The sequence below is a fragment of the Pholcus phalangioides genome, unplaced genomic scaffold (genome assembly GCF_987345545.1).
Source record: "Pholcus phalangioides strain wild (caught in Gottingen) unplaced genomic scaffold, Ppha-v1.0 ptg000007l_1, whole genome shotgun sequence".
Lineage (NCBI taxonomy): Eukaryota > Metazoa > Arthropoda > Arachnida > Araneae > Pholcidae > Pholcus > Pholcus phalangioides.
Genome location: NW_028301600.1, coordinates 4,957,513 through 4,982,350, shown reverse-complemented (window position 1 = coordinate 4,982,350; position 24,838 = coordinate 4,957,513). Strand labels below are relative to the sequence as shown.

The 24,838-nt window shown below is 36.0% G+C and overlaps 1 protein-coding gene across 1 annotated transcript in view; it reads right to left on the bottom strand.

The window, feature by feature from the left end:
• Positions 1 to 24,838, bottom strand: part of LOC149084821 (uncharacterized) — a 77,424-nt gene that overhangs the window by 29,520 nt on the left and 23,066 nt on the right. The window contains exons 4-5 of the mRNA XM_089232564.1: positions 18,412 to 18,496; positions 10,551 to 10,656 (exon numbers count right to left, since the gene is read on the bottom strand). Coding sequence (XP_089088690.1) covers positions 10,551 to 10,656; positions 18,412 to 18,496 — 191 coding nt within the window. The remainder of the gene's footprint in view (positions 1 to 10,550; positions 10,657 to 18,411; positions 18,497 to 24,838) is intronic.

The following is a 24,838-nucleotide window of genomic DNA, read 5'->3' as shown; positions in this document are numbered from 1 at the left end:
GTCATCACCCTAATAAGTAGTAATTTTTCTTCAGACCCTTCCAGTCTCATAGACAACAATGTTATTAAACCCTCGTTTACTTGTCGCTAATTTTGGTTAACTCGTCACTATGAAAAAGTTTGAGAAAGGGTAACAGACTATTTTTAATGGCTCCCATTAAAAAAAGAGCTTGTTAACAGCATTGCCATATGCTTAAAAGTCACCATAAAATCCTATATGCCCAAACGGAACAGTTTAAGTAACAAAAGTTACGCTGGGGAAGTTCATTTGCCGACTAAGGTTTTTGGAACGTTGGGGACTGTTCAAGCTAGATCTCATTTTTGCATGGGCTCTACTGGAGAAACTGGATTAACGGTGAGACACCCAGGCCCTGTCGCAAGAAGCAACCTAAGCACTTCGGCCCCCACGGCATCTCCGGCAAAACCAAAATTTATTGATACGTCAAAGATTACACATATAGTGCAAGGCAATCAAAAATTATGTAAATCGAAGAATCAAATTAATCAAGTCAAAGTGCAACGGGCGCGGATAATAAATAATCTTAGAAAGCATAGGCTCTACTAATTTAGGGCTTGAAATTTAAGCAAAATCTCTTTGTTGAAAAAAATTACATTCCTTCCCAAGTCGAGGTTTTTCTGTTTACTTTTCCCTGCCCAGGGCCCCTCCACCAAGTCATGGATCTGATATTTATTTTTAATATTTTCAGTTGAAAAGGATTTGGCATTTTCATTGGTAAACAAGTTTATCAATCATAAATTAGTTCATCTGTAAGTAAATAAACAGATTTGTAGGCCTAGAAGTGAAAATTTGAAAAAAAGAGTAGGAAAAATAGGAAGACCATTGGCAAAAAATAGGAGGGAAAAACTGAATTCCCAAATTATCGTTACATTTAAAAATGTTGTGTCATTGAGTTTCACACCTTATATATTTTAATTATAGTATTATCTATTGATATTTTAAGAAACTCAAGTTCTAACAAATTTAAAAATCTTTAATTTCCACAAAATGTGGTATCGAAAACAATGTAAACAGCAAGACTAAACAGAAATGAATCAAATTTCTACTGTTACTTGAAAAGGCCAACTATTGATCGTGATCCATTTTTCCCGTGCTTTTCAGAGAAAGAAAAAAACCTGTCTAGATGCCATAGAAATATAGCACATGCATGCATAACCAATTGCCCACGGGCCGAATGTGGCCCCGGAGTCATCCGTTGAGACCCACAGCTTCAAACCTAATTTTGCAAAAAATGAACTAAGCGACCCATTTCCAGATCATTCAAGAGAACCTGCAGCACAGTTTCAGGTCATTCAAGTGGCTCGAATAACAGTTCCAGATTACTCAAGTTACCCGAGCTGCTGTTCCACTTCACTTAAGTGACCTGTGGCACATTCCTAGATCACTAGAGTAACCTACGATATTGTTCATCCACACTTAAGTGACTCATCGCAGAGTTCTAGACCACTCAAGTGATCCGCGGCACATTCTCTGATGAGTAAATATGTCACAGCATATTTACAGATCACCGCAGCACAGTTCCAGAGCACTCAATCGACCCATGAAACTTTTAAAGATCACTCAAGTAACCTGCGCCACAGTTCCACAGTCTTTAAGTGTGCTGCAGCACATTCCTAGATCATTTAGGTGACCTGCGGAAAATTTACAGATCACTGTGGCACAGTTTCAGAGTACTCAATTGACCCAGAAATATTTACAGGTCAGCTTCAGTGACCCACGACACATTTCAAAATCAATGAAATGGCCCACACTCTACTGCATGTTGTAGCTACCCTTGATGTAACACCTGGAGTTACACTATATCCAAAGGATACAATGATTAGAATGGCCTACATATGTTCATGAATGTCTGGGCTTTTTTCCAACGACACACATTTTCTTAAAAAACACATGCTAACCTGTGGCCCTCGGAGTTCTCATGTGGTCCAGGAAAAATGACAAAACCACACAAGTGGCCCACGAACAATCATCAATTTATTTAAGTGAGACACATTTCCAGATTACTTCAGTGGCTTGCGGCACATTTCCAGATATAAGCTGCCAACAGCATATATCCAGATCACCTAAGTGACCTCATGCACATTTCCAGATCACTCGAACGACCAGCGGCAAACCCCCAGTTCACTTAAGTGGCATATAGTTCAGTTGCAGATTACTTCAAGTGGCTGGAGGCACATTTGATCATTTGAGCCCTCTCCATGCTCTGAAATCACTTGAGTCGTGCGCAGCACACTGATCACCTAATGGGCTGCGATACATTAACACTTCAAGTGGCAAAATTCATTTTTTATAGATTACTAGCTCACGCGTTGCTGCGATCTCAGAAGAGAGGAAATGAAGGAAAGGAAAAAAAAATTTTTTTTTAACGATGCCAGAAACCTTCGCGGCAGTGTACTCAACAACTTCCCAAAGTTTCATAGCGATCGGATGAATGGTGTAGTAATGCATAAAGGACAAACAGACATACATTCGTTTTTATATATATAGATTTTAGTGGTGCTCTTGACACATTTCCAGACCACTAAAGTGGCCTGCTATGCACTTTCAGATCATTCAAGGGACTTGTGGCACATTTCCTGATGACTCAAGAAGCCAGCGGCACACTTTCAGACCATCTGAATGACTCGCGGCACATTTCAACATAATCTTTTGAAGAGTGTGGGGCCATGTGCCGCGGATCATTCAAGCAATCTGGGAATGTGCAGTGAGCCACTTGAGTGATTGGGAAATTTGCCTCGGGCCGCTCAATTGAAGTAAGAATTCACCGCGAGCCACTTGAGTGATCTGGAAATATGCCGCGGGTCATTTAAATGAGGTATGAACGTGCAGCGAGCCACTTAATTTATTTGTAAGTGTACCGGGGCGACTTGAGGCACACTTAGTGTGTACACAATGGCCATGGGTTGAGCACATGCATGATTTAAAGTAAGGGGCCGTTCAAGTATTATGTAAGGAAATTTTTAGCCATTTTTGACCCCCTCGTCAGAAAAAGGCAGCAAAACTCTGACTCCCGTAAGCAAAATTTTGTCAGAGTTCTGTCCCCTTCCTCCTAACGTATATTGGTGGGATCAGAGACGTATGGGTGGGGATCTGGGTTGGTAGCTCGTGGTCCCCCCCCCCCCAGACGATCAAAAATTTATATTTTAATGCAAAAAAATATTTTTAAAAAGAATTAAAATTTCGAAAGAAAATATCTTTATATGTTATAATAAATTTCTGTCGATTTCAATGCTATTTGAAGGCTACGAACTCAAAATTGCTCAAGAAATTCATTGCAACCCTGGGGTTATTATGTGGCCTGTCCTTCTTAAACCTAATTTTGTAAAAATGAACCAAGTGACTCGTCGCACAATTCCAGACCATTCAAGCGATCTGTGGCACATTTAGAGATTCCTTGAGTGACATGTGACACAGTTTTAAAGCATTGGTGTGGCCACCAGTGCAGTTCTACATCAATCAAGTTATCCGAGGCACATTCCCAGATTACTTAAGTGATCCGCGGCATAATCACTTGTATGATGCGCGGCACAGGTCCAGAGCACTTAAGCGGCCCGCGGCACAATTTCCAGATCACTTGGATCCGCTAAGTATTTAGAGACCACTAAAGTGGCTCTGTAGGGGGACTCAATAGGGACAATGTTAGTTCAAGTACCCCCAAACTAGTGAAAAGTTTTATTCATTTTTCGCGCACCGAGTAAGACGTCATTAAGAATATTTCTTATTTTTATAAAGGGTGGTTGATGATGTAAGCATCATCCAAACCCTCCCCCCTCAGTCATCAAAAGTCAGCAAATCGGAAATCCCCCATCGATGCTGATGTAATACTTGAATAACCCCTAACATAAAGATACCCGAAAGTTATTATCTGAAGGTTAAAAAAAGTGGGTTCCGTCTCCCCCCCCCTTCCTTCCTGTAAAACCAGACGTGTCTCGGGCTCTGTCACCTAAAGCCGGGTTTTCCTAGAAGCAGGTTTTCTGTGCTGCGTGCAACGTGAATCACCCAGTGAGACACGCAGTCCATTCACCAAGAAAAGCAGTACGACTGTTTTCCTACAGAGCGCAATATGGCTCACGACAGCGCTTTACGCCGGGCGTGATTGTTATCAGTGAACCAAAGGGTGTTTGTTGATGAGCAAACACACTTTTTACAAGCAAAGGCTATGATGTCATGTAAAACAGAGGAAAGTTTTGTCCTAAATTCTTCCCATTGGCTTACCACTAGAGATGGGACAAATATTCGACTGCTATTCAGTATTCAGCCCTTTTACTGATCATTTGGTTTGGCAGAATGTCTAAATCCAAGTACATCAAACTAATTTAAAAAAATTATGTTAATTGGAGTTTTTCATATAAATTTAAAATTTACTGATTATATTTTATTTTGTGTGGTGTATATCCTTTCCTGTGAAAAAAGTTATGCCAGGGTTGAATTTCTAGGACAGAGTGAAAACATGAAACTGAAAATAGAATCCTACTGCGCACAATAAAAGGTGGAAGTGAGCACGAATTAAACAAGTTCACTAACTCCAGGATTTAACTAGACAAGATATAGCCTATGGGGTCTTTATAATTAAAGTTCCACTTTGAAATTTCCAAAAAGGGAAAACTACTCGACAAAATGTTATCAAACTTAGTAATAGTTCACAGGAGGTCATGGGATTCAATTTTCCACAAAAAGAAGTTAAAAAACTCACCACCAGTAAGGAATGGTGATGTATGCGATATTATTAAACGAAATAGGACATGAAGACATCGGTTTAAAATGTTTTTAATTGTTTCTAAAACGTGTTACAAAGCATGTTCAATGTGGCGTCCACCATTTTCTGAAAGCAAGTTAAATCACATTACTGACATTCTCAACAGTAGCTCTTAGCATATCGGGAAGAATGTTACGGACATGTTGGTGTATCGGTGTCATTGCCATTTTGCATAACCCACAAACAGTTTCATTTTAGATATGATTAAAAACCTTTTGAACCTATGTCTTCATGTGTTACAAATACAAATACCACGCCACAACAGGCAAATTGCCCAACGAGGTGGCTGACTTAAGAACATCAAAATTGATTGTTTTGTTTAACAATATTGCATACAGTGCTATTCTCTGCTGGTGGTGAGTTTCTTTTTTTTTTTTGTGGAAAATTGAATGCCATGACCTCCTGCAAACTATTAATAAGTTTGATAACATTTTGTCCAGTTTTCCTTTTATGGCCGTTTCAAAGTGGAACTTTAATTATAAATACCCTGTATATTGAGCTACTGAAAAAGGCAATAAACATCAAAGGGATAAACATCAAAAGAGGGAAAAATAAGAAAAGTCATAATTTGATGCATTACTAGTTGAGAGTAAAAATTGGTTGATATTTTTTCTTAATTAGATGTAAAATTGTAAAAAGTGTTGAAAAAAAAGAAAGATTCTGTAAGTAATATTAAAATACAACATATCATCATTAGATTTGATTGTCAGTATCATGGGAATAAAAATCCCTCATCTACCAGTTTTTTAATATTTATTTTAAATATGTATAGCATAATGAAAATTCAATATCAATCATTTGAAATAACTAATAATTTTATATTCAATTAAAAACACCAATTTTATTCATAATTGTGATGAATTTAAAAAAAATTGATATTAGGCTGCTGAACATTTTATATTTGGCCAAAACATAGGCCAAATATTTGTTATATGGCAAAATCACTATTCGTCCCAGCCCTATAACACACAAACTGCTTCCAACTGGTCTTTGAAAATTACAACAAACCTTTCCCCTCAAGTTGGTTCTTTAAAAACAGGGAAACCATTCTTTTGTTATTTTATCCATGAAGAAGTTACAAAGAAAGGTTAGAACCTAGTCGACACTAGAACGTAAGTTATTTCCAACTGAAACATGTACAACAAGATTCTCAGAACTAATGAGAATTAAATCCAAAATAGAAGTATCTCTAGTACCTTCTGAAACCTGCTGATATAAAAAGTTATATTTAATTAAGCACCAACTTAAGAAAGTCACGCTCATATTGATCTCTAGCTAAAAGGTTCTCCCAATTGATACCTAGGTAGTTTAAATTCTCTAATATAACTACCCTTTTATGTTTATACATGTAGGAAAGTTTAATTTAGATCCCTATTTGGTGGACTATAACAAACTCCTACAATATGCTTATGGTTATTTTTGTTTTCAAGCTCAACCCATGTCGTTCCAATATCACTACTCTGCACGTTACACTCTCTGGGCTGCAAACATGATTTCATGTAAATCAAGACTCCAACCCCTTTCCTACCAGATCTAATTCTGAAAAAATATCACATCCAGAGATATGTAAGAAAGATTCATCCCCATCGTTTGTCCAAGATTCTGTTTTGGCTATTAGATCAAAACAATTATAGTTTCTATAAAGTCTTTCTTATTACCTAAGTTTCTGGTGTGTATTAGAACAAATTGAATTTGCCTTGTATTTTAGTGTCGATCAAGAAGCTATCCAAGTCAAAGTTGGGAAGTTCCCAGTCTATACTGTTTCCAACCTCTCGGGGTAAAAGGCTTATATCCCTCCTGGGACAGAGCCTGGATCATGTCTGGTCTTACAGTCTATACTGTTAACAAGATATAGCATGTACTAACAGGACCAGAACAAGAATTTTTATGACATTCCCGTTACAATGATGTAAATGTGATAACCACAAGTGTCCTTCATTTCCGCTATTCTGTCTGAGGAAGAGAGAAGTCTATCACTTCAAATTAGATAGAGATGTATAGAATGTGCTGGAATTTTTTTTGCAAAATTTTGTAGAAAAGAACCAATCAAATAAAGGTGTAGCAAAGAAAGCAATGAATATGTTCAAAGACAATCCAATTTCCCATTTCTAAGAACGCCTAGGAAAGGCGGCAAAAGCAAGTATCATTGGATAGGTTCTTTTCAAAGTCGCATAAAAAGAATAAGTGCAAACAACAGTCCATAAATCACCCTATAAATGATAGTCCTCCCCTCTCTCATAATATAGAGTAAATTTATTTGTAAAAATTATCCTATTGTATGTTTATTTATGGCATTATTTTATATATACTTTATAATATTATTTATTATATTATTATTGTATTGTATTATTGATTCAATGCTGTTTATATAAAGGGCCCTACACACGCTCAGTTATACCTGCGCAGTTATGCCTGTACAGGCCAACTGTGCAGACATAACTGAGCGTGTATAGGGGCCGTCAGTTGACCTGCACAGGCGACCTGAAGGGAATGGTTTTTCGATTCGGTATAACTGTACAGTTATGCCTGCGCAGGTATAACTGAGCGTGTGTATGGGCCATCAGGTATAACTGCGCAGTTATTTTTCCCCGTTTTCCTATATTCGCCCTACTTTCTTCCCTCTTCTTTTTTACTGATAATGTAATAGAACAATAATAACTGAATAACTTGTTTTGGAAAGGGATTCCATTTAATTAGAAGAAATTTTTCTAATGGCGTAATTTTCACGATATTTTCTTACAATTTCATATCGAATAAAAAAATCGAAATAAAACTTTAGAAATATTTTGACCATTGTTAAAATTCACAATTTTGTTTCTGAAATCTTTTTTTTCAATAAATTTGCCCGAAATTATGCACAGATACACACAAACTCTATATTCAAATAATGTGCTATAACTATTAATTGTTTATTGATTATTTAGAGAAGAGGTTCCAAGAACCAGGGTTCTTGGAGATTTTAGGGGCCCTGTGACATCAGATTATTTTAGTATTCTTTCACATGTACTTCCTTTAGAAATCAAGATTCCTAGAAATCAAGTAGGTGTTTATACGAGTCAGTTAATGTTTGCAATTTCAAACGCAGGATTCCCACTCCTTTATTGACCGAAAACCAGCAAAGCATCAACAGGACAAAAATCCCTGCAATTTATTATTTTCTTTTACATGTAATTCTTAATGAATCTCATTGAATTTGTTTTTTGGACACATCTCGTCAGATTGCAACAAATTTCAACTTTCAGTTCAAACATTGAAAGAAAAAAATTCAGATGAAATTATGCTAGTTAAACGTAAGAAAACAATCGAAAAATTCTTTGAGAGAGATATACGATTGATAATATAATTATATCATTGAGTAATACTATTAATATACATACTATGCTTAATAATAAGCCAATTTCTAATTGAGTTGAATTAATCGTACGTCAGTTATTTGAAAATGCAATTTTCTTTCAAGGAAAAACACTACGTAAGTTACCATAAAAATTTTCAAGTCAAAAAAATTATTTTTTTTAAATCGACGCTATCGCGAGAAGAAAATGCTATCATACGATGCTGAAGGAGCATGTATCCCCTATCTGTGTATTCAGAGGAGAAACGATACTTGTTTTCGAAGATACAGTCGACGCTCGTTATGACAACTTCACGTTATAGCGACAAAGACTAGTAGGGTAAGTCCAAAATGTTTTATGTTTTACTTATATAACGACCGTCCCAATCAGGCCCGACCACACCCCCAAGTCTCCCCCTCACTCCAAATATAACGCCCATTCTCGACGGGACGAAGGGGTCGTTATATTGGGCGTCGATTGTAATACCAAAATTTCTCTTTTATTGCCTATATTGTCATAATCACTGTAGATATGGATATAGCATTCTTGATAAGCATGAGTAGGCAGTATTGCCTTTTACTTAAGTCATGAAAATCAGTCCTTATGAGAGGTTTTAGTAACATCAAAATTTTGAAGGAGTAAAAAATACATTATTGTACTTATGGTGTAGATTCAACAAACATCTTCCATTACAGCAGTCTTCCTCAAAGTGTGAGTCACCCCCCTGCCCCTCCCCACCTACATCCTGCCGCAGGGCACAGAGGCTATTCTCTTTGCCGAGCCGCCACTATAGTGAATTTTTTAACGTGGGAAAAAAGAATGATTGGAATCATCTCTGGCTCTGAAACCAGAATCCTGATCCCAATCCCATCTTTGTGGGGGTTGGGGGGAAATGGCTCGAATAATGACAATATTCATTAGTAAAACCAGTCCCCGGAGATGCAGGACCCCAGATGGTGTGGAGATCTGTGACAGTAGGCTTTACCGATCAATTTACAGTTACAATACATCTGGAATGCACAGCGCACATTCAAAGGGAGAAAAAAAACACTTTAGCTCTGATGAAACAAGTACGAATTTCTGTGTGCAACATTAGTTTTTTTTCTTTTCTTTTTTTTTGCCCAAGGTCCATATTTACAAAGGCTTCCTTGGTAAAATGGTCTGAGTTTTCAAAAACTGATGTTTTCCTCTCGTCCCCCCATCACCCCCTTGTGTCCATTCATAGCCTGGATAGTCCTACTTTGGGAAACACCAATTTCGACACTCCACCAGAGTTTAGTTCAGATTTCAGTTTAGTTTTCACGACTCGAGGTTTATAATGACGAGCGATCTTCGAAACGAGCAGCGCAAATGTTTGGAAGAATTCATTGAAATGTATAGGAATGTGAAATGCTTGTGGCAGGTGAAAACTAAAGATTACCATAACAAAATTAAGAAAGATGATAGTTGTGAGAGATTGGTGTGGAAAATGAGAGAAATAGATCCTCTAGTGGACAGAGACAGCGTTGTTAAAAAAATAAACAGTTTGTAATTAAAAAAAAAAGCAATTTCCGAAAGGAATTGAAAAAAAAAAAAGAAGCTTTGAGTAGGTATCTTGATCCATTCTGAGAAAATTATGCCAATCTTTTGGTGCAAATCTCAATTCCTGTAATAATTTAACGTGCGAATATTGTTGCTTTTTTTTAAACCAATCTTTGCACCACTTTTTACCCGTTTTTTCTTCTTTTTTTTTTGAGTTAATAACTTTCAGTGCCATAACCAATCCAACTACACCTAAAGCACACATCATCTGTGGAAATCATACTAGAAAATTCAGAACTTTTTAGACTATGAAAAAATCCGAACTGATCAAAAGACAGCGAAGACAGAGATCGAAGAATGAAAATATCCCCACAGATTGCCTAGAACCGGTTCCAGAAGCTTCGCCTGCACAGGTATAACTGAATGGTGTGGATGCATCGAACTGTTCAGTTATGCTTGTACAGGTATAACTGTGCAGGCATAACTGAACGTGTGTAGGTCCCTTTAGTCATTTTTTGTAAATGAATAATTGTGTAACAAATTATCCAAATTTTCATAATTTCTTATGGGATGTTTGATTCAATACACGAGCGATTTGGATAACAAGCACGTTGGCGGAACGAACTAAGCTCGTTAACCAAAGTTTCACTGCATCATTTTATAACTTAGTCCCCTGACTTTCTATTTCATACAGGTTCAACTGTATTATGTAACAGAGCCATGGCTCCCGCAAGGGTGGGGCTAACAGAGCACGAAACAATTACCATCATTTTTTGTTTCTTAATGCTATAAATTTCACTATCAAAGGGCCTGTAAAAAGTGAGGTTTGACGAAAGATCACAGTCTAGAGGCCCTGCTACAGGATGTAGGACCCATAAACATAGCCTAAAGATACATAAGTTTTAGATGATATTGCTTCTTACTTCTTGGCTAAGTCTCTTCTTTCTGCTGGGCTATAATCCAGTGCGCCAAGTGCTCCAAGTCCATGAGTGGGCATAAAACTAATCAAGGCTAGCAAAGCGGTGCGAACTAAAACAAAAAATAAAATAAAACTGGTCAAAATACTAAATAAGGAATATCTGATAAAAGTCTGTCTAGACTTGTTTTTGCGGGGGGGGGGGGGGGGGGGGGGGTTCCTGTTTGAGAAAAAACTTTCCTTATTTTTGTAAAAAAAGTGATTAATTTTGTGAAAAGCGAAACAATGTAGTTAATTTATTACAAAAGATATGAAATGCAAAATTTCCAGTTTCATTAATTTGCATTTTGTGAAGGTCTGTTTTTCCAGTTCCGGAATTTCGTGAAAGGTTTGGGTCTAAATTTAAGCTGGACAGACCCCAATGATACTACAGTAGGGCAACGTTTCGTCTAATTTTAATTTTATACATGCAGGTCTGTTTCTTCTGTGTGCAGAATGGCAATATTCTATTATCCGGGTCTTCCCAAAAAATTTACATTATGATGAACAATAATTTATCACTTATCTGCAGGTATGTTTGGTTTAAACCACAGTTTTGACCAAGTGTTTTTTTTAAAACCAGTCTTTTTTTTTAAAATCACATAAAAGAGGCCAAAACATAATTTTTTTCCCTTGAAAAAAATTATTGGTTTATTATTAGCGAAAATATTTTTCATTCTTAACACATTTTCTATTCTTGCAGTACATTCTGATGGTATATCTAAAGCAAATTCATGAATAAGGACTGCATCATACATCTGAATATGTGGTGGTGGTGTATTATCTCACAGGCTTTTGTTTCCTTTTCTTTGCAAAGAAGCAGCTACAGTAGTGACTTCTATCATGCTAAGGGCAGATGGTCTTATAATCCAAAAAGACACAAGCTGCCCCTAAAGGACAAAGACCAGTGTACTAACAGTTACATTGCCTCACAGACATTTTCATTTTCTTTCCATAAGAAGCAGCACATTTCATATTGTATACCACCACCAGGTTTAATATTCAATACTTTCACCATTACCCCCAGTTAATCAAGGTGTACTGTACAGTAGTAAGTGATTTATGAAAAATAATCAACTACATACAGGTTGATTATAATTACAGTTCTGATTCTAAAACACGATACAATAAGGACCACTGGTCAGAATGGCTTAAAAATTTACATGGATAATTCCTGAAAGCAATGGAAAATTTTTATTTTTTTTATTTTACCAAATATATATCCAAAGAAAATAATATTTTAAAATGTACAAGTAGATGATGCGATACTTGACCAGCGATATAATCTATTTTGTGCAACCACACCATTTCAGCACTTAACTGCATCAGTGTTTGAATAGCAGGGATGGACAAATTCCAGGCACCCGATAGCCATGGCAACTAGAAAATCAGTTTCGGCACCTTGAATTTTATATGCATCGTTGCTAAAATGAAGTGTAAGTATGAGACATTTTTTTTAAATTTCGTAATAATATGTCTTCCAATGGGAATGGGCTATGAAGTCCCTGAAAAGTAAAAACTCATTAATTGGGACTGCTTTTCTTGAGGGAAAAACATGCTTCGCTCCTAGCAAATTCAGCTAGCATCTAATTTTTTTTCCGATTTGCCCAGCCCTGGTGGATAGCTTAACTTTTATCAAGATACCCAATGCAGCACCAGCAAAAAAGCTGCTGAAGAACCATTTTGACAATTACAGGATGACACGACACCTAAACACTATATAACCCTTGTAACTTTTGGCTTTGGGGATATCCCAAAATGATATGTGCAGTGGTCAGATTGCAAACTTTGGCAAATTGAAAGCACCTCCACATCATTACCATGACATACTCTGATCTGTTGTTAAACAAGCATTTTTGTATTTCCACCTCACAGCCAGAACACGGTGGACAACATAATCAACATTTCTAGTTGAAGTTGTAGTTGTTTGTTTAAATTACTTAATTTTTGTGGTTTCAATAAATTATGAAATGGTGTGATGCTAATTAAGCAATGCAAAACTATCATTTTGCCTTGTCTGGCTATCATTTCCATTCTGTGAGCAAATTTATTTGTGTTGGATGAGTACAGTGTCTTCTCTATTTTACATTTTAAAGTATTTTTTCCCTTTCACCATACAAAATTCCATTGCTTCAGGAATATTCATGCAAATTTTCAAGTCATTCTGATCAGTGGTTTTTATCTTAGTGTTTTGAAATCGCAACTTTGTTATAATTACCCTGTATATCGTAAATCATTGCTAATTAATTGTGCTCCATTAAACACACTGTATTTGCCTAGTTTGGATCACAATTTGGGCATATTGTTACAAAATAGTATCATAATTAAGCATATTGAAAGTAACAATGAAAAACATTTTTATTATATAGTTATAATAAGAGAATTCTCAAACACTAAATAATTCCTTGAGTTGAACTATAAAATAATTAAATGCAAAAGTTAGTTTTTATTAAAATGTAAAGAATATTTATAGATTAATTGATATGAATTGTGTTAATTGAATTAATATTTATTTTAATTTATTATTAGAAGTTTGAATGATTTTCAAAAAAATTTATCGCTATGTAAATGCTATTTACATTATATTTTTAATGTAAATGTTATTAAAACTGAAAAAAAACTGGATTAAACCAAGAAAACCCTGTTTTTTGCTTAAAAAAATAAGTTTTTTTAACCAACCCTGCTTATCTGTGACACGCTTTTGACAATTTTTCATGAATATAGTAGTCTTGACATTTTTGCCTCTGCAACAAATTTCACTAGTGCACTCACAGTAAAATTTGAAGAGATATCAGATGCGTTTCTAGATTTAGTATTCCAGATTATCCTTAAAAATTAGGTAACCTGAATTAATTGGGATTGATAAAAAGATATAATCAGACCCTAAATAAGGTGATCCTTTTTGAATTTAAAAAAACCCCTGAAAAATCAGGATAAATATTTTTACTTTGTATTTAGGCATATAACCAGGGCCGTCTTAAGAGCATCATGGGCACCCAGGCTTTTTCTGAGGCCCTACTAGGCAAATTCTCAAAAGTTTGAACCAGATCTCATTTTTGTGAGGTCAGAGTGTGCCCATGAATTAAGACGGCACTGTATAAGTGGCCAATGATACAATTGGATACACATCTTTCAAAATGACATTTGGATGAAAACCCAAGGAGGAGTTTAATGATTATTTTTGATTTCGGACCTCTACTTTAAGGCATATTGTTGGATCACAAATCTAAGCACCTGATCCAGATAAGTTTAATGTAATTTAGAAACTGGATCAACCAAGAAAAAATTCCCAAGTAAAGAGAGGGTTGGATTTACTCAGATACAGGGAAATTTGTAACAAATTTTTATTCTGAAATCTTGTCATTTAATTAAATGAAGGGAGCACCAAAATCTAATTTGTCCCTCCTGACGAAAATCTTAAGTATCACCCTGGTTGAAGAAACAGCAAAAAGCAATATGACTGAGTTAGTTATTTCTATATTAAGAGATGGTATTTTTTCGGCCCGAAATATACTGAGAAATTGAATTTTCTGTATGTTATGCCAAAACTAATATTTGGAAAGAAAAGTGATGTGTCTCCTCTGGGAATTGAACCAAGATCCCCTTGCATACCGGCAAGTGTGCTAACCAATACACCAGAGAGACACTCTTCGATTCCTTATAACACACATTAGTAGCGTGAAATGCTGGCTGCAAAACGGGCGAAAATTGCTATATTTAAGGGAGGCTGCTATGTCTCTACTCAGCATTTCACACTACTAATATTGTGTTATAAGAAATTAAAAAGTGTGTCTCTGGTGTATTGGTTAGCACACTTGCCCTTTATGCAAGGGGACCTGGGTTAAATTCCTGGAGGAGACAAATCTCACTTTTCTTTCCAAATATTAGTTTTGGCATAACAGGGTTCCCAGCAAAATCTGCTTGATCATTTCTCTCACCAAAAGCGTGTACACTGTAACACGCATAATAATTCTAAACCATCCAATATCACTCTAAATTATCATCCCCCCCCCCCCGTATTCATGGGGGTTGCATTCCGGGGGAGGGGAAAAATACGGGAAATCTGCAAATATTACCGAAAACATAGTATTATTTGTTTATCTCGTTTCTTGAACACCATGAGAAGAGCAGGATGACGCAAAAGTATAAGGGAATGTAAAAGAGGGTGCAGCAATTGATTGTTGGTGATGAACATCACGATTTCTGTTTGTTGTTTCTTCATATCATCAAGTATGTTGGAAAGTGTTGACAAGACTTCCTCTACCAATTTTTCTACATGTGAAGAATGTACCATAGAGGGATCTATATCATGAAAATAATCTATCGCTAATTTCAACTTGCGGAGCCCTCTCCTATGTTACTCATGGTGAACTTGTATTTTACTTCCTTATTTTGATTCGTCTGGTACCGCTTGTTTCATGAGCAATCAACTGCATTAATTCTTCCTTGGTCAATGCCTCTGAATTGCTATTAATTAGCTGTTTGACTTCTCTTCTATATCTATGTCATTGAACTCTCCTCCACCCACCTGTTTCGCTAACATGACAACGTCTTTTATAATCTTTTCAGTTGGCGCTGTAAAAATGGTTGTGTCCTAGAGTGCACATTGTGGCCAAAGATCAATCCAACCGAGCTGATTGTTTCTCTCTTAAGAGCTGTCATGGTTCTAGTGATGACAGTAATGGCATTAGTGATAGCGTAATTCTTCCATACCTTCAAGATATTTTCTGCATTTGCATGCACAATCATCTTCATTGAGTGGCATGTATAGTGAGTCTTGAATGCTCGCATTACCCCCGATCAAGGGGGCTAAATGATAGATGATGTATTAAAAGACATAACAGACTTCCACACCATCAACTTTGAACTAATTGACATCTGGGTGTCCAAGAGTTTTATTCAGTATCAAAAAAACTTTGAATGGCATGTCTTCACTCTCAAGGTACTTCTGGACTTTTGGAATGAAACATTGTTTAAACCAATCCAGGAAAAGTGTTTTCGTAGTCCAAGCTTTTCTAATGTTCATCAAAAATACTGTGCGGGAGATTTGACTTATCCTTTCCCTTCAATGCTCACGGATTCATAGATTTAAAAATGATGGTGGGCTTTACCATGTACCCATACGCATTTGCACAAACAACATAGTAAGTCTACCTTAAAACCAAAGGCTCACTTTTCTTCATGGGTGATATATGTTTTCTGCAGCTTTTTCTTCCAAAATAGTGCAGTTTCATCAGTGTTAAACATCTGCTGAGGTGAATATCAATTCTCTTCAATAATTTTCTACAAAATCTTTGGAAATTTTCTAGCTGCCTCCTGGTCAGCAGTGGCTTGATCACCAGTGATTTTTATATTGCTTTAAGAAACGATTTAGATTACACAATGAATGAGACTCAATACTGATGAAAGAGACATTTCACTACCCCTTCCCTTTATAGAAGAGTAAATTAATCTTTTCACTATTTCCTATTATAATATTATGATCAATTGGACTACCTTCTTTGTAGCAGTCTTCTGCTACAAAGAAGGTCTGCTACTAAACTTTTTAGCAAAAAAACCCTGCATTTTCGGTATGAGAAACACGTGGAATACATAGGTGATGCAAAGTTTTCGCTGCCACAGGTGCAGCTACACCCACACGGCTGACTGAATTTCAGATTCTTTTTTCTTGATATATCTCACCGTAGATTTGTTGATTCCGTAATAGCGAGCCACGGCAGCAATTGACTTACTTTCGATAAGCATAGCCAATATATTTAATTTTTCTTGTAAAGTTTTCACTTTTTTTCTCCTTTCAGAGCATTATCAGTAGCACTAGACAAATGAGCCATTCTAAACACGCACAACTCAAATCTTGTAAACAAAACATGTGAAGCTGAGCATTGCTGGAAAAAAAATTCCAATGAAGAAAAAAAAACCACAAATACAGGAACCACGAATACGGGGAGGGCTGAATGTATAACATTTTGTGATAATATACCATTGAAAAGCACATTACAGACAGAATGTTAATATTTTGCCACCAAATCAAATTGTGTATATGATCTTGCACACAATATCAGTTTCCTTGGAAATCTCACACAGAGATAATTGAATTCAAATCATTCTTCAACATAAAAAGGTTAAAGGTTCTCTACCCACAGGCAGGAAAAAAAAGCAAGAGGATAAAATGTTTTTTCAGAAGAGATAGAAAAGAAGTTAGAGCTGGTATTGGCTTTGTTTTCAACAATGGAAAGCAGAGTCTCTCCTCTTTAGACAGATCACATCATATATTTACTCAGAGGGCAGATTGTTCCTTGGCCAACAACTGATAACACATTTCTCTAAGTAGGGGATCAGGAGGAAAATGCTGATAAGGATTTTTTTTCCTCCCTCAGAGTATCTGAAAAATAATCTTCCATGGAAAAAAGTGAAGGTAAACCACTTGAATGTAGATTTATCCTCTGATTTTTTTTCTCCTTCAGATTTTCCCTGACTTTTGACAAATATTTAACATTTTCCCTGACCGTTTTCCAATTCCCTGACTTTCCAGGTCGCTGGGAACCCTGCATAACATCCAGAAATTGAAAAATCCCTCAATTTCTTAGTTATTTCTTTTGGTTGGTTAGTTAGTCTAACCAAAAGACTGATGCTCTTACAAGGAAAGGGTGCAAAGGTGTCATCCTCAAAATTTTTTTTTAAAAATTACTGCTAATTTGACTCATTAAAATATGCACAAAAATATAAAAATGTCCAGCAGAATTATTATGGGTCACAAAAAAAAATTAAATATTATTTTTAACGCCCAGAATGAATTTAAAACTATTGCAACCCTAAAATCTTGAGTGACGTGATTCAAACAACCTATGATCACATACAGCACATACAATAAAAGAAAAAATTTAAGATAAAAGCTAGAGAGGAAAGGAAGAAAAAAAGGAAAACTAAAGTGTGAAAAGAGAATTTTTTTTATAGATTTTGCCAAGGAGCATGAGAGGTGATGAGCAGCCAACTGTTTTATTTTTATTAATTTTTCACGGCTTCATTAATTGCACTCCACAGTTAATTTTTTGGCTTTTATGTGTTTCTGCTTGAGATAAATGTATTTGAATTTTTTCATAATTTTTTAAAGAATGACACCTTGGGGCCCTTTCCATTTTAGGGAGACTTACTAGTTTATATCCCAAATTATTTTTGATCAGAAGGATTGCTATCTCGAACATACTCAATTTATTAAACTTGCAAAATATTAACTCATTTTAAAAATTGAAATTACTCTGAGTATGTTCTTTTTTAACTCAACATTTATTAATGAATTAAAAATGTATAATGAATTATGAGTAAAAACAAATTCAACATATTAAAGAGGCAAGGCACTGTCAGCAGCACAAGCGACTACATAAAGAGAAAATTGTGAGATTAAAGTTCAAGTATTTATACACATTTGAAAAAAAAAACACTTATGTTGCCACCAAAAAAAAAAACTTCAATACTAATAATGAACTTAGTCAAGTATATATGAGCAGCGACACAGATCTATGATTGTAGGAATAGGCCTTCAGTGAAAAATCTATCACAGATTTTTTTTTAGTGGGGTGAGAAATGCCAAATCAACCCTAAATTGTAGAAATTAGTGGCTTTTCCTCTCATGTTGTAACTGTTTCTCTCCACTCCTGTTTCATATTATATTTAAAGACTATTTTGAATGAAAAACATCTAAGTGGGAGCACAGAATGAATTGGGTCTAAGGAGCTAAACACTTGGCACAAATATTCAATTATCAGGTAATTTATATTGTAAAGATGCCTGAAGGGTGTAAATCACACTGCATAAAAAAATATTAAACATACTTGACCACGAAGGCTGCCAAGTTTCTGGATGATGACCCGATATACTCAAACATATTTTTGCATTAACAGCAAATCTGCCAGTAGCCTGCAAATATAAATATATCAAATATATGATTGATTGAAAATATGAAAAGCTTTAGGATTTCTCACAAACAATACATAATAGTTTTAGTACGTTAAGCAATTATAAGGCTAACAAGAATTCAAATAACTTGTGAAGAAAGCAAAATGTTGTAATGTATTTGCTTGAAAGTTTATTCAAAATAATGACAATAGATATTTTCATCAAAATGCATTGGTGAATTTTTTTAATAGTGGCAACAATGCTATAGGGATGCTGTGAAACAGACAGGCCATCTTGTTTAATGTATACCCTCCTTCAGACAAAATGAACTCGCCCTCCATGAGTATGCTGTAATAAGAGGGACCCCTGCGTGAGGGGCCAAATTGATCTTGCTAATGATTTTTTTTTATTTGACAATTTCTCAATTTTTATTTTAAATATAGTGAAACCTTGCTGCAACAATACTCGATATAACAATATCCTTTACTATGACAAATCCCTCTATAACAATATTTTTGAGAGACCTTTGAAACAATTATAAAATGATATTTTTTAAATATTTTGCTCAAAATTGTTTTGAATTTAATTTTAACTTTGTCACTTGTTTTCCTTCTTCTGAAGGCATCTGATAACATCAAAATTTTGCATTAAAAATCACAGAAAGCTAAAGTAAGTTATTGGTAGTGCTACTCTGTGCAAGACACGAAAGTGCAATGTGATAAACTTCTTTACAGAGGCAATGCACACACACATCTTAGTGTGTAGCATCTTTATTTAGGCACCAGGGTTTGTTGGCTACTGGAGACCACCCAAGGTACCCGCTGCAATCTGGTTCAGGCCAGTTAGTTCACTTAGTCTGACAGTCAGGCGAGAACGGGGCCAGAGGTTGGGCTGCGACATCCCATATAAATTCTGGATTACATCAGAGATCCCAATAGCTCATCTTGTTACCTTCTCTTTCCCTATGGGGTGTCCCGCAGTTCGCCAGTGGGAACTGGGTCGAGTCATCGTCCAACTCAGAATTAATGAATTATTTGTGCAATATGAAATATTTAGTGTTTTGCAACATGTTATGTATTTGTGCAATATAATGTAAATATTCTGCAAAAGTGCAATTTTACATTCACGCCGTCTGTGGGTCCTAAGACCATCTCACGGTCAATAATATCATGAGCTTATACAATTAGCAATAGACCTAAAAGTTGTGGATCCAGGCCAGATATCCAATTTCTTGTACATGGTCCGTACTCTTTCAACGAAAAAAAATTCAAGGACTATTCAAACACTTTTCAAGGTAAAACTTAAAAATTCAAGGACTTTTTTTACAAACGCATATTTTTCACATGAATAGGCGCATATTTAATTTTGATTAAAACTTTCAGAGATTACATTTCTACCTACTTTATTTCATATCATCCATAATGAATAAAGGAGGCCACATACACATATATATCATACAAAACATATGACACATTGAATAACACAGTTCGTGCCCGCCAATTTCCTCATTGAAACGTCTCTAAATATTGCAATTAATTTTCTTTTAAAGACTAAAAAGCATAACTCTTCTAAAGATAGAAAACGAATAAATTATTTATTTCATTAATTCTGAATTTATTTATTTCATTAATTCTGAATTTATTTATTTCATTAATTCTGAATTTATTTATTTCATTAATTCTGAATTTATTTATTTCATTAATTCTGAATTTATTTATTTCATTAATTCTGAATTTATTTATTTCATTAATTCTGAATTTATTTATTTCATTAATTCTGAATTTATTTATTTCATTAATTCTGAATTTATTTATTTCATTAATTCTGAATTTATTTATTTCATTAATGCTGAAAAATTTCTTTAGTTAATTTTGGAATTTTTTCATCAATTCTGGAATTATTTCTTTCATTATTTTTGGAATAACTGCTTTCATCAATTCTGGATTTGTTTCTTTTGCTAATGCTGAAATTCTTTCTATCATTAATGCTGAATTCTTTTATTGATTCTAAAACAATTTCATTAATTCTGGAATTATTGCTTTATTAATTTTGGAATTATCTCTTTTATCAATGCTGAAATTGTCTTTCATTAATTTTGGATTTATCTTTCATTAATTCTGGAACTATCTCTTTTATTAATTCTGGAACCATCTCTTTTACTAATTCTGGAACTCTTTTTATTAATTCTGGAACCATCTCTTTCATTAATTTTGGAATCATATCATCGATACTGAAATTATTTCTTTCATTTATTGTTTTAAACTCCTTTAAACAACTATGGATGCCTACTATGTAATCAGAGGAAGCTACGCTCACTTACGGACCAAAAGGCTGAAATTATTTCGGCAAAAATTATGAAACTTTTTTCCTAAGATATTGATTTCTCAAGTCCTCCAGAAAAAATACCTTGTACAAAAGTTTAATGACTTCCAACGACTCCAAATACATCTACATACAATCACAGGATACATACTACCATAAAGCCAGGTTTTCCTAGAAGTGGGTTGTTGCAATACCTTCTAGAGCAGAAGGACTTCTATTCTAAGAGGAGGTATTAGTTGTTGGGGGGGACAGAGCATGCCGACTGAGCTGAAGGAAAAAAAAACAACGATCGGAAGTTCATATTTCGAACTCTAGCTTTTATTCCATAAAAGTTGCAAGGAAAAAAAAAACAAGATCATTTACGATCATAAAAAAATAAATAAATAAAACGACAGACAAATAACAACCAGCAATCTCAGGGAGAAAAAAAACAATCCCGACATAGCCGCGGAAAAAAACCAGCCTACAGTACAAAGCCGAGCCAACACCTTCTAGAGCAAGGTTCTGCTTTAGAAGGTATTGGCCGAGCTCCCGTGAGGGTGAGAGCATGCCGCCGGCGATTTACATATTGCGTCGGGCCGAGCGGTTCCACGTGCACAGAGAATAAAAAGGGAAAAAAACATTCCAACATAGGTTTTTGGCGCCGCATGAACCGAACTGGATAATTTCGCGTCGACAGAAACGTGTTACATAATCACACTACGCGTTTGTGTATTTCTACCGCGGCGCATCAGCTACTCTGTCATCTGCATGCTCCGGTTTGAAGGGAAGCATCGAGCTCGATGAAGGGAAGTGAAAGAAAACAAAAATGAAGAGAAGATCGGTAAAACGAGTGGCGCACTTGACTCCTCCAGAAGCAGTCGGCCAATCATGCCCGACGTAAAACACTGCTGTGAGACTTGTTGCGCTCTCTAGGAAAACAGTCGAACTTGTTTTCTTATTATTGGTAAGTGGACGGCGTGTCACGCTGGGCGATTCACTTTGCACGCGGCACAGAAAACCCGCTCCTACGAAAGCCCGGCTTAAGAATAATGGGGAAAAACATGCTTTAAATCCAATTATTGGCTGCTAAGGCTTTTTCCCTGTGCTTTGCACTTTTTTAAGGACGCCACTTACGGAGTAAAAAAAAAAAGTGGTGAAAAATATTTCGGAAAACACCAATTTTTCAAGGACTCTCACAGAATTCTTAAAAAAAATTTCTTTTTCAAGGACTCTTATGGATTTTCAAGGACTTTCAAGGCCTTGAAAATGAACTTTTTTTTTTTTCCAAGGACTTTTCAAGGTTTTCAAGGACCGTACGAACCATGTTGTATTTGTGTTGCCAGATTCTGTGATATATATTTTGTGCAATATTATTTCTCTCTCTCATGAAGATATGTAAATCTGATTCAAAGTTCAATATAGTACCTTCAACCTTGTGATTGGTTCCATCATGAGGCATTATGGGAATGCTCTCGTATAAATACCAGATGCATAGTGAGATACAGCACTGATTCCTGCTCCTTCAAAACAGTTATCTTATTACCAAGGCATCTCGCTCTGCTGATGCATAGGCCAGTTGATCTCTCAATGATAACGATGCATTAATTGTGGAAAGGTGTGCTTCAGCACCACTTGCACCTCGTCACCCGTCCTCATGTATCAATGGAATATCGTCTTGGTTCCATCGATTGGTGGATTGATTGGTAGCCAGACCAGCTGCACAGGGGACTCTCTTGACGTCTGCCTCCTGCCGTCTGTCTCTTGCTCAAATGGCTAGTCTATAACCTCAATGGGCACCTCAAGCCGAACCCGTGAGAACCTGACTCCGGGGTTTTCTTCGACCGTAGTGTGTAAAGACCAACGCTTGACAGTGCCATCTTGAACTGTTATATGGAGGATGTGAACTAACGCATGAGTTTCCGGACAAAGCAGTGAGAGCGTTCAATTTTATTGTTTTAATGCAATGTGTTGAGAGAGAAAACTAACTGTGATAACTATTTGTAAAAATGTTATACTAAAATTCTAATATTTAATAGAATAAATGTTTATTATTTAATGAATGACAAGTATCTTTCATTGTTGTCATCTATTCAATGATCACACTGGATTTAACTTTATAATGAACCGGGAAATACAACAGCCTAAACATTGTATGCACCCACGAACACATTCAGCAATCAACTGACATCCACCTTTTGTCTCCTCTGGACTCAGAACCTACATGTGTTTTTCGCGATTTTCACCCTCTCAACATGGTTTGCGACACCATGTTCCATTGCAATTTTTGTTCCTCTTGATGCCTACTAACAACCCTCTGAGTTAGTCAGTCCATTAGCACAGCGGTTCCCAACCTTTTTCATTCTGCATACCCCCAGCTGGCTTGGTTCTTTTCCGCATACCCCGAACCCTCCAGACTCCCCCCCCCCCCCAATCTGTTTCACCCATTACAGAATTCGAAAACTTCAAAAAAAGGTACATGTTGAATTGAATTAAATGGTCTATATTTTTTTATTATTTAGGTTTTTATTTTTCAAGTAAGCAAACAAATTAACACAAAGATTGGGAAAAAAATTAATGTGATGTTTGGGACTGTAATTGAATTACAAAGTTTTGAAAAATTAAGCTCAAAAGAAGATAAATACAAACTCAAATCCAGAGCGCGTTCAATTTGCTTCTATATTTATTTTTCATGTAAGTATACAAAAACGCCCGTTCAACAAGCTCCATGCTAACAAAATGGCAACAAAAACATTATGGCTTTTCTAGAAAATTCAACGTATTCGTCACCGCGTCAAGAACTGACTAGGTTCACCATTCCGTCATTGAAGAGGATCTTTAGAGTGGCATCTGATGCAAGCTCTAGCAATTTCTCCTTTTCTGGAATCGACAATGAAGCCGTGGTTCAAAATACTCTTCTTTGAAAAGATTAGATGTCCACTGATCAGCCATTTCCGGTTCTGAATTTTTTTTTTTGAAAATATTTTTCAAACGAGGATTTTAATCCTTCCAAGTGGCCGACTGTTAAATTTAACTCGGCTTGTGACAAGAAATCGTGAAGTGTTTAGAACACTTCTTAAAAAAGGGATACCTCGTGCCGAAGTTCGAGCAGCCATGTACGGACTTAACCCTGGGACAACCACCTACTTCGGTATGCAAAAGCAAGGGGTTGTGAAGGCTATCCATGTCTTCACACAACAATTTAAACAACCTGTAGTTGGTAGGATTCACCTTGATAAAGTTGACAACCTTGACCGCTCCATCAAGAACGTTTCAGTGAGTTCATTTCATTTTGGGAGCAAATTCTGCCACGCGTGCATGAAGGCCTGAGTAGCAACCTTCCGTGAATTTTCGTCCATCTATATTGAGCCCAACGCATTTTGACCATTGAATTCCTTTTTCAACGAAATAATGATCAATTGCTTCAAATAAGTCTTACGACTTATTGAAGCAGTACAGTCGTACAACCCCTTCAATGGGTGACAAATAAAAAGATTTACTTCGAATTCTCTTTCAAGTACTTAGCAATTACTAGTAGCACAGAATATTGCGCAATGTCGGTACTTCTGTTGACTTGGATAGAAAAAAAAATCGCAACCTTTGACGTGACTTATGACTGCTCTCAACATCGTCTGACATGTCCTGTATTCTTTGAGATACCATATTATTTGACAGAGGTATTAAACTCATTATAAGAGCACTTTCTTCTGCAAACATACAAATACAAATACAACGCCACAACAGGCAAAATGCCCAACGAGGTGGCTGATAACGAGGTGGCATCTGACAGCATCTTTTCATCAATAGTGTGATTTTCCCTCATCTCGCAATACGATAGCTAATGTAGGAGGTCCCAGTAGCTTTGGCAACACACCTTTTGGAAGATTCAAAATATGTTTTAACGTTTACAGGTGCACGGTATTTCATTTCGGTGTTTCAGTCCGCTTCCGCACAGATCCAGTTTTCAGCCACTGATCCAGAGCGCAAATCATGCGAGTAGTAGGTGCTTGGTAGAAAAGTTGATGTAGAAAATTGTGGGAATAACACGCACATGCCTCAATA